The sequence below is a fragment of the Xyrauchen texanus genome, chromosome 38, assembly GCF_025860055.1.
Source record: "Xyrauchen texanus isolate HMW12.3.18 chromosome 38, RBS_HiC_50CHRs, whole genome shotgun sequence".
NCBI lineage: Eukaryota > Metazoa > Chordata > Actinopteri > Cypriniformes > Catostomidae > Xyrauchen > Xyrauchen texanus.
In genome coordinates, this window is record NC_068313.1 from 11,705,447 (window position 1) to 11,720,113 (window position 14,667).

Below are 14,667 nucleotides of genomic sequence, written 5' to 3' on the forward strand. Positions count from 1 at the left end.
TGGCACTGCTGAGGTGTTATGGAGGCCCAGGATGCTTCGATAGCGGACTTAAGCTCATCCAGAGTGTTGGGTCTTGCGTCTCTCAACTTTCTCTTCACAATATCCCACAGATTCTCTATGGGGTTCAGGTCAGGAGAGTTGGCAGGCCAATTGAGCACAGTAATACCATGGTCAGTAAACCATTTACCAGTGGTTTTGGCACTGTGAGCAGGTGCCAGGTCGTGCTGAAAAATGAAATCTTCATCTCCGTAAAGCTTTTCAGCAGATGGAAGCATGAAGTGCTCCAAAATCTCCTGATAGCTAGCTGCATTGACCCTGCCCTTGATAAAACACAGTGGACCAACACCAGCAGCTGACATGGCACCCCAGACTATCACTGATTGTGGGTACTTGACACTGGACTTCAGGCATTTTGGCATTTCCTTCTCCCCAGTCTTCCTCCAGACTCTGGCACCTTGATTTCCGAATGACATGCAAAATTTGCTTTCATCCGAAAAAGTACTTTGGACCACTGAGCAACAGTCCAGTGCTGCTTCTCTGTAGCCCATTTCCTGCACACGCCTGTGCACGGTGGCTCTGGATGTTTCTACTCCAGACTCAGTCCACTGCTTCCGCAGGTCCCCAAGGTCTGGAATCGGTCCTTCTCCACAATCTTCCTCAGGGTCCGGTCACCTCTTCTCGTTGTGCAGCGTTTTTTGACACACTTTTTCCTTCCCACAGACTTCCCACTGAGGTGCCTTGATACAGCACTCTGGGAACAGCCTATTTGTTCAGAAATTTCTTTCTGTGTCTTACCCTCTTGCTTGAGGGTGTCAATGATGGCCTTCTGGACAGCAGTCAGGTCGGCAGTCTTACCCATGATTGCGGTTTTGAGTAATGAAACAGGCTGGGAGTTTTTAAAAGCCTCAGGAATCTTTTGCAGGTGTTTAGAGTTAATTAGTTGATTCAGATGATTAGGTTAATAGCTCGTTTAGAGACCCTTTTCATGATATGCTAATTTTTTGAGATAGGAATTTTGGGTTTTCATGAGCTGTATGCCAAAATCATCAGTATTAAAACAATAAAAGACCTGAAATATTTCAGTTGGTGTGCAATGCATCTAAAATATATGAAAGTTTCATTTTTATCATTACATTATGGAAAATAATGAACTTTATCACAATATGCTAATTTTTTGAGAAGGACCTGTATATATATATATATATATATATATATATATATATATATATATATATATATATATATATATATATATATATATATTGCATTTTGGTAATGAGATTTGCAGGGAAATGGGCTTAATGTGTTTTTTATGAAAAAATGCAATGCAAAAAATCTTACTAGTGAGTTCATTTCCATCAATGATTTCCTTTAAACAAAACATAATTTCTTATTTCTTTCTTTTGATTTTGTGGTGAAATATGACCCAGAAATGCTCTGGACAGGTTTTATGAGATTCATCCAGTAAAGCAATACACATCCAAATCATGTAAAGGTAACATGATTAGAGGTCTCAATGTCAAGTGGAGGTTTGAGGAGAATTTACCACCATTAAATAACAGTAGACAACACCCAAGGCATTGTTTTCTACACAGTGCAGTTTGCGTAATTATATGGGATCGATTGTACATGCATGGCATAAAATGACAAAGAGACCACAGGCAAAGGTGTCTACAGACAAAATGAGCTTGCTTGCTTTTCTAGTCAAATAAGGACCATAACAGAATATAGTTGCCTTTAGCTAAGCAACTAGTAAAAAAACACTATTGTACATAGAGACAGAAAATTCAGCTGGGAGGATGTTCTAATGGGTTTAGAACAATTTTCCCTCGAACTGTGACAAACAAAATTTGTTGCTGGGCATGTTTTTGTAAAACACGAAGTACTTTGATGTTTCTCCACATTGAGTTTGAAATTAAGAGGTGAAACGTAAGCAAATGATATTTTCCAAGCACCGGGATCTAAACTGAAATCTTAAGTACCGCTTAATTAGCATTACTCAGTACAGCCTTTTCCCCTCCAGGTCCAACCACTTCAGTAAACAATACCAGAGTTTTTCTCCACTGGCACTAATCAATCTGGAAGATGGCTGTTCATTTAATTCCTTCCCACATTGACAACATTTTTGGGAATCTTGCACAGGTATGTTCTGCTTTCACAGCGTCAACTAGTTCACCCAAAAATGTAAATTCTTTCCAAACCCGTATGACTTTCTTTCTCATATGAGACACAAAAGGAAATGTTTAATGAATGACCCAGTCCATCTTTTCAATACAATGGCAATGGATTTTGACTAACATTAAAGCTCAAAAAAGATCTCCAAAGTGTCATATAAGTAGTGCGTGTCATATTTCTCACATACTCACATTGTACTCACATTGTTTTAGTGCTAAACAACACAAGTTCTCACTTAAAAATACTTACATTTTGGGTTGATTCATGACAAAACCTATTGTATGCCTTTAGAAGACTTGGAATATGACACACAAGTTGCATGGACTATTTTACGATAGTTTTAAGTCATTTTTAAACCAACCTAGTTTTATAGAATGAACGTTAACATTTTAGCAAACTGACTTTAACAGAGCGAATTCTACGTGTTGCATTTTTCACAGTTTCCTAATGAAATTAACACTAGGTGCTACAACAGCTGTGTGCTTTATTCACTTTCACACAAAATCATGAGTAGAACGGCTAATTATGACTTCATAAACACTTGTTGCTCTATTCCTCACACACTGCTATGTTATGAAAACACAGATACATTTGTAATTATTGTATTACAGTCCCACTGACATAGCTTAGCTTGCATGTTAGCTCACCTCATAGAGTGTTGGACTTCGGACTCTGAAGTACTGTACGTGGGTCGAGGCCAGCCAAACACGCAAGCTGACATGTGAGACAAGAGTGTCATAGAAGGGACACCAAATGCATGGTTGCTCCATAATATGTGCTTTTCATTTCGCATTTTGTTATTGGACATGATCCCTGTTTTCAAAAGCGATATGATAGATGTGGGTCAGAAAAAAGTCAATATTCCTTAATACTTTTTACTATAAATCTCCACTTTCACCAGCTCTCCTAAGCACTCTTCCCTCTTAAGAGTTCTTCTTTTTTAGATTTTGGTGATTTGCATGCTTTGTGCATATCGCCACCTACTGGGCAGGGACTCCAGGGAGGAGAATTTATAGTAAAAAAGGACTTAAATATTGTTATGTTTCTCACCAACTGCTATTATACCACTTCAGAAGATATGGATTTTACCACTGGAGTCTTATGGATTACTTGTATGCTGCCTTAATATGATTTTTAGAGCCTCAGAATTCTGGTCACTATTCGCTTGCATTGAATGGACCTACAGTGCTGAAATATTCTTCTAAAAATCCTGTCTGGGATAGCATGATGGTGAGTAAATGATGAGAGAATTTTCATTTTTGGGTGAACTATCCCTTTAAGACTTTCCATTTCGACCCCAACATTTTTTAGTGTTTTTACTTCCAATTTCAACTGGCAATTTGTAAATTTTTGAGAAACAAAACTCACCAGTCAATCCAAAGAAAAAGTGAGAGGACCTCTGATATCACCCTGCACTATTGTACTTTTTTCCCAGATAACCCCCTTCCCACTCAGGCAACTGTTACCCGCCTGCATTTCCACCACACTGAGCTGGATTAGAGAGGAGGCTCATATATCATTAACTTTGAGAGCTGCTTCAAACAGAGCCTTCTTTTTACACCGTGATCCAGTTTCCACACCCAGGCACTCACAGATGCACAAAAAACACACACAACAGGCATGGATTACTGGCCTGCATGAGAGAAGCAATGACAAGAGCTCTCCACAAAGCCTGGCCTCGAGATCAAATTGGTTTCAGCCTCCGATTTGGCTCTCTCAACACAGGACGTCCAAAGACTGCATATAGGGTGCCTTGAACAGAATGACAGCTGTTGTTGACTGCCTGCACCCCACAGAAGACCGTTCACACCAGGCAGGGCATGGAGGAGCTAGGGGGTTAGTGAATAAATGAGGTATGGTCACTCTGTTAGTAGGCATAATGCCATTCCTGAGGGGATAATCAAGAAGAGAAAGAGGAAAGTCAGAAATCTGAGGAGCTCTGGAAACCCCAGTGGTTTGTCTGTTGGAGTGTGCTGCTTAGACCTTTGGACAGCATTTAGAAGTTCAGACAGATTGCTGGATGTCAGATAAAGAGGAATGAGAATTCAAGCTCCTGAAAAAGGCTTAGAATAGGTCTACGTGTCAGAGCCGTGGCCTGGCAGTTAGTGCTCTAATACAGAGCCTTGGTGTTCTTGTGGGAAATGTGAGTTCGAATCCAGCTTGCAACATTTCACAATCCTGTTCCCTTCACTTCTTACCATAATTTCCTATCCCTTCCCTGCTAACGATAAATAAAAAGTGGCGAAAACTTGATCACAGGGGAAGTTGCTTCCTAATGTTCATGTGCCCTAAAATCAACATTCTGTAAAATTACCGACAAGCACCATACTCTATCAGACATTTTTGCATCTCTTTAAGCATGAGTAAATTTCTCTCTAGTGATACAGATAGCCCATTGCGCAAACAACCTCCAAGACATGTGTTCTGGCAGTGGTTTGAATTTTGGTACATAAAGACCAATTTCAGCAAACAAAACTTTCGACCTACTGTTACCGAATTAACAGTATGATCAGTCTGCAAAGTCATTACATGTGCTATAACACCATAACTTGTATTACTAAATAATGCTAAGATGCTTTTTAAACAGTATTGAAGTTACTATTTATGTTGACCACTTGTTGCCTATTTTAACTTCACTCTCTGGTCCAACCTGCTTTTGTAGTTACATAAAAATTACAAACTAAGATTAAACTTTCAGTTTTTTAAAAAAAAAAAAAAAGAAAAAGAAAATAAATCATATGTAGGCAAAAAATATATTTGACAAGAAGCATGTTTTTTACTTTTTGATAGTACGTGTCAAACTCTTACTATCTTATGAAAACAATACAGAATTTAGCAAAAGTAGCCAACTGTTTTCTTTACAAAAGCCTTTTTCACAGTCCAGACTTCCATCAACTGGGAAAAATCTTGTCTCGGTATACTCTCAAAACCAGTAAGTACCTGCAAGTAGCATTATTCTGGTATCTCCACATCAGATTTGAGTAAGAATGCCAAGCAAAACAGCAGGAGGGATGTGGGATAGTGGAGAAATTTGGAAAGAAAAAGCATGTTCAGACACACAAGTTTTTTAAAGTAATCTTAAACAAAACAACAGACAACCCAAGAAACACTATTCTTCTAAATTACCCTGAGCTACTCCTAATTAATAACAGCATTTTCACCACAGCAAAGGGTAAACTTTTCACTTTATCCAATGGGTGCATCTCACGAAATCTGTCAAAACCGCAAAAATCAAAAGAAAGAAAAAATAAATTAGATTTTGCTTGAGAAGCAATTCAGCCTATCTTAGGACCATCAAGATTTATTGCATTGTCACTCATTACCATAGTATGTAATTAAATTAAATTACAAGAATTTATTACAGTGATAAGCATCTAATGAGAAACTCAAATGTAAAATTTTCGGATGCATTATGGTAATAAAAATGCTTAACGCCATCACAATGCAGAAAATGTTTTCTCTATGTATAATATCATTTATATTATATTTTTTATTATATTTAAAGGATTTGTAAGCAAATTTTTTCATGGAAAAGTATGCCAAAGAAACCATCCTACTTCCTTAAAGATATTAATGAAATATTGTAAGTGTCCTGAGATACCTCACCGGTCTCTGTGACAGCTGTAGACTTTGTAAACAGCAAACAAAAATGTGTCTGTGGACCACGGACATTGACACTTCTCACCTGTCAATCATTTTGCTCGTTCTCATTTGAAGCGGATCATTGAGGCTATGATTCATAACATTTGTCAGTTGAAGGCACTATTATGCCACTTTTGAATTTGACAGCCACAGGAACAAACAATGCTGCTCTTTTGCTCGGTTTTGGTCACAAAATTATCTTAGAGGGTGTGGTTTTGGAATGAGGGGGCGTGGCCAATTCAACAGCTCATACTTGTGAAAGATTCAGAATGGTTAAATCACTTACAGCACCTTTAATAACAATTGAAATATGACCTGGATCTGTTTTTATGATATTCATCCTTAAAGTAATTAAATACCATAGTAAATAATATAAAGCTGAAATGAACATTGTAAGAAATAAGAACCTGTTCAGTTTGTTTTGTACCTCATAGTACAATCTCTCCCTACTTAGAACAAATTATGGAAAAAAAGACAACAAGGCTGTTAAAAAGGTTTTCATTTAACGGTTGTGATCCAATCTACCATGCCAGTGAAGAATATTGGATGTTTATTAGGTCTGTTTTGAAAAATCTTCACATCTGCATAAGGGTGAATTTGTTGAAGGCTGAGAAGACGGTTTATTTAGCCTCATTTACTCCAAGTTGCAGCCGTGTTTATTCTGTTTTTCACAGAAAAATGTAGCAAGTAATTACAAAACACCAATCAACAAATGTAACTTTATCTCAGCAATCATCTGCCTTTTCAGGTTAACTAGTACCAGTGGGAGTTTTTACAGGCTGTTTGACAAGTCAATGTTCTCTGAGAAACAGCAAAAGGGCGTCAAATATTTCTCTTACAAAACAAACAACAGCCTGGAGGAACTTCTGAAGACTCAGGCACTAAAAATACAGAAATGTTAAGATGTTTGTAATGTTCTTTAAGCTAAACTGTTTAAAGGAATAACTCACCCAATATTGAAACTTATGTCGTCCTTTACTCACTTTCATGTCGTTCCAAAGCTGTATGACATTCTTTCTTCAGTGGAAAATAAAATACGTTCAGCAGAATGTTAACATTTCGCTTTTCCAGACAATGAAAATGAATGGTGACCAAGGGCTGATAAGCTACACAAAAGTCAATTAAAGTTTGCAAGCCATATAATCATTTTGTGTGAGAAAAAGTCAGAAATTTTAGTCATTATTTACTGATAATCTTCTCCTCTGCTGCTGCTCTCAAATCTCATTCACATTTGCGAACGTTCTAATATTGTGCATCAAAACATGTCACACCAGATTCAAAATCAATCATTTGATGGTTCTTGTTTCAAAACTCTATAAATATTTACATAATGTATACACATACTTTATACACATAAACTCATATTCAAATTGTTCAAATAAGATTAAGAGCTACAGTAGATAACAGATTATTAGTGAATAACAACTTAAATTTCAGTCTGTTCCTCACACAAGGCTATCATATTCATTCAGAAGTCTTGGAATATGGTGCATGAGTTCTATGGAATACTGCTATTGTACTTCTGATGATGCTCTTTCATATTTTAGGAGCTTGACAGCCCCTGGTCACATTCACTTTCATTTAATGAAAAAGAGCAGTGTGAACATACTGTCTAACATCTCCTTGTGTGGTGGAAGATGGAAGAGATAAAATCATGGATTGTTTTGGAACGGCATAAGGGTCAGTAAATGATGTTAGAAATATCCTTTTGGGTGAACTATTCCTTTAATTACGATCCAGCTGATCCTCCATACAAAGTTAGAGTAACTAACAACACATGATATTTCCCTAGATCAGGGGCGGAGCTAGGAGTTTTTCAAAGGGGTGGCCAGGCAGGGGCAAGCGATCAGTCTGTGGTGGCACAGAAGTGTTCGGACAGCATTTTTAAATCGTCGGATTTGGGGGTGTTGAGTGGATACAATGACACCTGGGGCGGAGAGGTGCGGCGACCTTGGTTTGCGCACATGTTACGTTTGTACATTTGTACAGAGATGATTTCTAAAGAACTAAATTGTGGCAAAAAATGACAACAAAATGACTAAAACAGCAATTGCGATTGGGGTGGCCAATGGGGTGGCCAGACTTTGGTCCATGGTGGCCACATCCACCCCCTTGCGCCGCCACTTCCCTAGATCCCAACACAGGTTTTCTGTAGGATATCATCCTTGGCTGTAAAGAACTAGGCAAACTACAAATACTTGAATGGAAAAAGAAGGCATTTATTCACTATGGCCTCCGGCCTCATAGCCTTAATTGGCTGAAAACATCTGAAGCATTGAAGCATATAACCAAATAAGTGTGTGTTTACACTGAAACACACAACATGAAAGTCATGCGGTTAAAAAGCATGTACCCGACATTTGTATACATCCAACACTCTATTGTACCTGCATTTACCAGAGCATAAACAGTGTAATTGTTGCCACACTTAAAGGTAGAAAGGCCTCTGTTTATATTGTTTAGAAAAAAACACGTAATTTCTGAATAAACCATGTTTTCTAGGGTCTCCGTTCTCATGGGTGGCATCGTCATAAAACAAGGCATTAAGAGGAAAAAATTGAAGATTGTGAGCAATAAAGGGTCAGAAGTGTGGGTGTAACTGATTAAAGCATGGCCAGCACACTACAAAGCAGAAAAGTGGTTTACCCTTTCCCTTTATGAAAAGGAGGAAGCAATAAATAATTGGTCAGGACAAGTTTTCAAAACATTGGCATCCACTCTCTATTGGTGAACTCAAAAGCTGCAGTTTGCTTTTGGCCTGTTAGGTCCCAAACCCTTTCGTGAACCCCTTGAATCTGATGGGAACCATTCTCTCAGTCACTAATCTGATCACATCCATGGTTAAAACTGGCCAAAAAACACCACCACCACCAACAACAACAAAAAACACTGAATTGGAACCACTCAATTAGTCTAAATATATTTGCACATTAATCAACTGACTGTGGTTGGTGAACTGGAAAGAAAAGAATTACCACAGCCCACAAATTTAAAGGAACAGAGTGTTACAGATATTATTTCTTGTAAGATGTAATCATTAAAGTTTTATCTGAGCATTAATGTTTCGATGTAGGCTAAAACAAGAAATAAAACCTTTGAAAGCTCTTGTCCTGCGTCACACTGCCGGCAGGGAATACAGTTCCCAAACGTATCCTTGTATTCCTGTTCCCTGCAATCTCTTCTCTCCTCTGCCATTACTGCAAACTGTGAGAAACATGAAACAACTATTTAATTTTCTCGTCATTTAATCAGAGGTTTACTAAAGGCAATACTAAAACCTAGAGATATCACAGTCATGATGATTACATTTGTCATCACAAGAGCACAGAAATACACAGAGTAAATGGCAGTTCACAGGAACTAAGAGCACATCTTATAGCAGGATATAACATAAAATAGTTAACCCAAGTTATTGTCTTAGTTGAAGCTATTCATTCTGGTTGAGAGTTAGCAACAGGATGAAACTGGGTTTTGTATGAATCAAACGTACCATAACCCACAATGGAAGGACAAGTATCCTCTGAAGAGGAAACCCGGAGAGAATCAGTGCCCGGGGCATTTTCAAAGGTCTTTTCCACGTGCACTGTGAAAGCATCAATATATTGATTAATGACAATATTAGTACACAATTTTCACTTTAAAAAATTTCAAAATGTTTACCCACTTGACTCACACTCATTGTTTCCATCAACACGTTAAACAACTAAAGCTCTTCGAACTGAGGACAACTTTTCTATCTGATTCTATCCCCCCAGCTAGAAATAATTTCACATTTATTTCATTTATTTATTTATTTTTTACAAAAGAACTTAAGCAAAGCAGTACATTTAATAACCCCTAATAAAATAATCTTAACATTTGTCCAACCAGAGATTTTCAACAAACAATGAAAACTGTGCTAACCAACCCTGGTACCCCCTACTCTTTTTGTTTGTTTGTTTGTTTTTTGTTTGTTTGTTTGTTTGTTTGTTTGTTTGTTTGTTTGTTTGTTTGTTTGAGTGTGTGTGTTTTTTTTTTTGTTTTTTTTTTTTTTGCAATTAAGTGTATAAGTGTTCTGAATAAAGCTCCAATCGACAATAGGCTACATATTTAAATTAGGCATCACAACATTAAAATGTACAATATAGAATAGGTGGATAATTTACAATACTTTTTTTAACTGGACATAAGGAATTTACAAAAGGGGTTGTACTGGCTGAACTTAAAAAATTTTTTTTTTAAAAATCTTATGAAAATGAACTGAAAATTATCTGCTTTCAATATATGCCATTTCAGAGTAAAAAGTAAAAAAAAAAAAGCCAACATTCAGGGGCCGATACAGTCAATGATATATAATGTACAGTAATATAGTAAAAGAAAAAAGGTGGATTGCTGTTTTAAACGTTTGTAATCTGTAAAAATAATTTACTAGTTGAACTGGAACAAAATAAGTCACTTATAATCTATTATATATATTTAATATGTGATTTTCAGACTGTTGCTGATTATCTAAAATAACGCTATTGGCCGGTACAGTCACCGATATATACTGTACAGTAGAAATAGCTGTTTAATTATCTTGTAAACAGAAATAGAAAGCGGTAGGTAATATAATATATAGGCTGTATAATGTATATGCAATGTATAGGCTATATAATGCCGGGACATTTTCACTTATATTTTTTTATACATGTAAATGAACATGCTATTTTAATTTCAAATGTATTATTTTATATTAATGTGACTATTTTTCTGAAGCATATTGGGTTTTATATCCCTGGCGACAGCGCTGCGACATGCACAGATTTATCTTACCTCCAATGACAGACTAGAGTCCCGTCTAATACGACAAGCTGTTTCGGATGTGATCCACTGCCCTCACCGCTGAGGTCTGAACCCGTCCCGAGTTGCGCACAACACTAAAAGCTCAGATGAAAAATTGTAATCTGATCTGTACATCAAAGCTTCAGCCACGTCCTGAACAAAAGCACTTTAAAAGAGTGTCTTTACTAACTCACGTTATTCTTAATACAAAGACTCCGATATGACGACACAAAAAGTCTAAATGCACGATCCCGAGACAACGGGTGCATGCAAAACCCTTGCAAACATAGAACTCGTCTTCTTGTGTGATCTCGTTTCACTGTTGCGCTTGTTTGATGCAGAATATCCTTTTCATCTCGGTGACGTCACCTGACGCGCAGGGATTGGCTGGATTGTCCGTATGCAGCCAGTGGAGAAATATTTTACATCACGGTCATTGAAAGTCGCAACCGTTCACAGTGAACGCAGAACAATGTTGAGACACGCTCGGGATAACTTTGACTAGACTACATGCATACAGTATTTGGACACCTTAGCCACACAAATGTATTGACTTTAATTTCATTACATAACAACATATAACACCAAGTTTTATACCATTTATTAAAATAAACAGGTTATGGCAAACACTTTTCAAGCAGATCAGTTTTTAAAAATAAAAAAAGTTTGATTAAAAAATATACTGTTCAAACAGTATTTGAACACTTTCTGGTCATCAAACTTTAGTGGAACATGTTGATATTTGATGTGCTGATTGCTGAAGTGGTTACTCTGCTTGGACACCTATGTGAACTTAATGAGAACTGACTTAATACATCCAATAATAGTCACCTTGACAACATTTGGTTAAAAGCAATACCAATGTATAGGCCACAATAGATGTTTATTGGCCAGTTATTGACCAAATTAAAACCATCTGTCATACTCATGAAATGATATAGTTTATTTATAATTATCTACCCGATTCCAAAATAGCACAACAACAACACATTATTTGTTGTTATAACATTATTTGTTATATATTCATTTTAAATCAGATTGCAACAACCTCAGGAGCTGTTAAACAGGTGAGGCAATCATGTTATAGTAAGGAGCCACCAAAAAAATCAGTTTCTTAAGGCTTGCCAATTTGTCAAAAAATGTGTCAGCACTTGAGAAACAATCCAGAACTTTGAGAACAATGTTCCCTGAAGATAAATTGGAAGGATTTGGGGCATTTCACGCTCTACAGTGCACAATATAGTTAAAGGATATGTGCAAATATGTGTACAAATAAAGATTTAAGGAATCCTGTCAAATCTTGGTGCGTAAATGGCAAGGCCAAAAATCACTTCTGAATACGTGTGATCTCTGAGCCCTCAGATCGCATAGTCTTAAAAAAGTAATGACATGTGCTCTGGAATACTTTGGTAAATCTCTGTCAATCAACACCATTCGCCACAACATCCACAGATGCAAAAGGGATAGTTCACCCAAAAATTTAATTCTCCCTCATGCCATATCAGATGTGTATAACTTTCTTTCTTTCGCACAACACAAATTAAGATTTTTAGAAGAATATCTCAACTCTGTAGGTCCATAAAATTCAAGCTCCAAAAATCACATAAAGGAAACATAAATGTAATCAAGATAACTCCAGTGTTAAAATTAATATCTTCAGAAGTGATATAATAGGTGTGTGTGAGAAACAGAATTATATTTAAGTTCTTTGTTTCTCTAAATCTTCACTTTAACTTTCACTTTCAGATGTAAAAGTGAAGTGGAGATTTAGAGTAAAAAGGACTTTAATATTGATCTGTTTCTCACACACACACCTATCATATCACTTCTGAAGACATGGATTAAACAATTGGAGTCTTCTGGATTACATTTATCTTTCCTTTATGTGATTTTTGGAGCTACAAAAGGTCTGATCACAATTCACTTACATTGTATGGATCTACAGAGCTGAGATATTCTTCTGAAAAAACTTAGTTTGTGTTCCGCTGAAGAAAGAAAGTCATAAACATCTGGGATTGCATGAGGGTGAGTAAACAATGAGATAATTTTCATTTTTGGGTGAACTATCTCTTTAAAGCTTTACAATGCAAAGCAGAAGCCATATATCAACACTGTCCAGAAGTGCTGCCGACTTCTCTGGGCTCGTCTCATCTGAGGTGGAAAGTAGAACAGTGGAATTGTATTTAGTGGTCTGACGAGTCCACATTTCAAATCGTTTTTGGAAAAAGCAGCTGTCGTGTTCTCCAGGCCAAAGAGGAAAAGAAGCATCCAAGCAGTTATTAGCATCAGGTCCAAAAGTCAGTGTCTGTCATGGTATAGTTGTGTGTCAGTGTCCATACCATGGGTAACTTGCACACCTGTGAGAGCTTTCATCCAGCACCATCTTCTACAGGGACATCCCTGCATTTTCCAGCTGGACAACTTCAAACCACATACTGCCCGTATTACAAGTGCATGTCTGCTTAAGCAGAGAGTGCAGGTGTTAGATTAGCATGCCTGCAGTCCTGACCAGTCTCCAAATGAGAATGTTTGGTACATTATGAAGTGCACAATACGGCATCGAAGGCCCTGTACAATTGTGCAGCTGAAGACCTGCATAATGGATGAATGGGGGGAAATTCAGCATGCTAAACTGAACAAACGTGTGTCTTAAGTGCCCAAACACTTAATAAGTGATATTAGAAGAAATGGTGATGTTACACAGTGATAAACACTCGACTGTCTCATGTTTTTTGGAGCATGTTGCAATCATCTGATTTGATGTGTATATTTAAAAAAATATATATTATAATTTCACTAGGTATAACATCAATGGGTTGTTTTAGTGCTTTCAATAAAAAAAAAAAATACTTTTTATATCTATAAGAATTTCCATTTTGTCTCAAACTTTTCAGAATTGGGGTTGTATAAAGTTCATAATAATCTTTTCTGTGTGTAATATATAAAAAACAAAACAAACAAAAAAAAAACTACCAAATTAAATTTGTAAAGTAAAACATGCCAAATATGCAAATATATGAATTTGAAATATTCTATTGTTTAGGACTGCAAAAGTAGAAGTGCAAAATTTTTTGAAATGCAAAATATATATTTTTTTTTTATCAAGTTTTAAAAATATATTTCTTTTTTTTATCAATTTATTTCATCTCTCTAAAATTTTGCCCTGTCATGCGTTCAACAGATCCAATCCATGTTCAATAGAAAATGATTTATTGTTAGAACAATAAAATAGCTCTTTTACCTCTTTGTACATTTTTAAAAGCATAATTCCTAAGCAAAACAGTGATCTGATGACAAAATAAGGTGGAAAAATAAAGGGAGGCCTATAAATATCGGACTAGTTTTAGTCAAATACAGAATCTACTGAACCGAAAGGTATGGCACTACTGCCATCTGCTGGTCAATCTTCTTTTAGCTCTCAGTCTACAAGACAGTAAATACAAATAAAGTTGTCAACAACTCAAATATATACATTTACATTATGTACATTATGTAATATGTATGCGTCGAGCATGTTTTACACCCTACAATCTTTAGCTAGACACTTTTACAGCAGGGACCTCGGTGTCCGAAGCAAGTTGTCACATGGGAAAGTTTTCACAAGGACTTTACCTCAGTAATTGTAACGTGCAGAGAGAGTCAAATGTCGACTTGTGGAAGTGCTTGGTTTTTTTCCCTAAAAGTGGCTCTATGTATACATTTGTACCGCATAGTTTCAAGCTATATTAAACCTTTATTAATGATGACACCATCAGATTAGGTGTCACTGTGGCATTACTGTCGCTGTTGCATTGGTATTCTGAAACAGGTAGGTCTAATGCAGTGATGTGATGGGACGGTGACTCGTAAATAAAAGACTGTCAGAGTAACTGTATATACCGAGTTAATTCTGGTCAATCAAAGTATTAAATGATCATGCATGTGCCTTATGTCACACAATCCACACAGAAACAGACTGCGCTGCGTGCTGAATGGTTGCGTCAGAGGAACGCGACTACCTACTGCGGCAGTGAATTTACAGAAAATTGCATGGTGAGATCAGCTCTT

At 36.7% G+C, this 14,667-nt stretch overlaps 1 protein-coding gene across 1 annotated transcript in view; it reads right to left on the reverse strand.

Annotated features, from left to right (window-relative positions):
- Nucleotides 1-10,991, reverse strand: part of LOC127631487 (tumor necrosis factor receptor superfamily member 19-like) — a 32,193-nt gene extending 21,202 nt beyond the window's left edge. The window contains exons 1-3 of the mRNA XM_052109623.1: nt 10,612-10,991; nt 9,308-9,400; nt 8,911-9,021 (exon numbers count right to left, since the gene is read on the reverse strand). Of these exons, the coding sequence (XP_051965583.1) occupies nt 8,911-9,021; nt 9,308-9,376 (180 nt within the window). The 5' untranslated portion in view covers nt 9,377-9,400; nt 10,612-10,991. The remainder of the gene's footprint in view (nt 1-8,910; nt 9,022-9,307; nt 9,401-10,611) is intronic.
- Between the last annotated feature and the right edge of the window lie 3,676 nt (nt 10,992-14,667).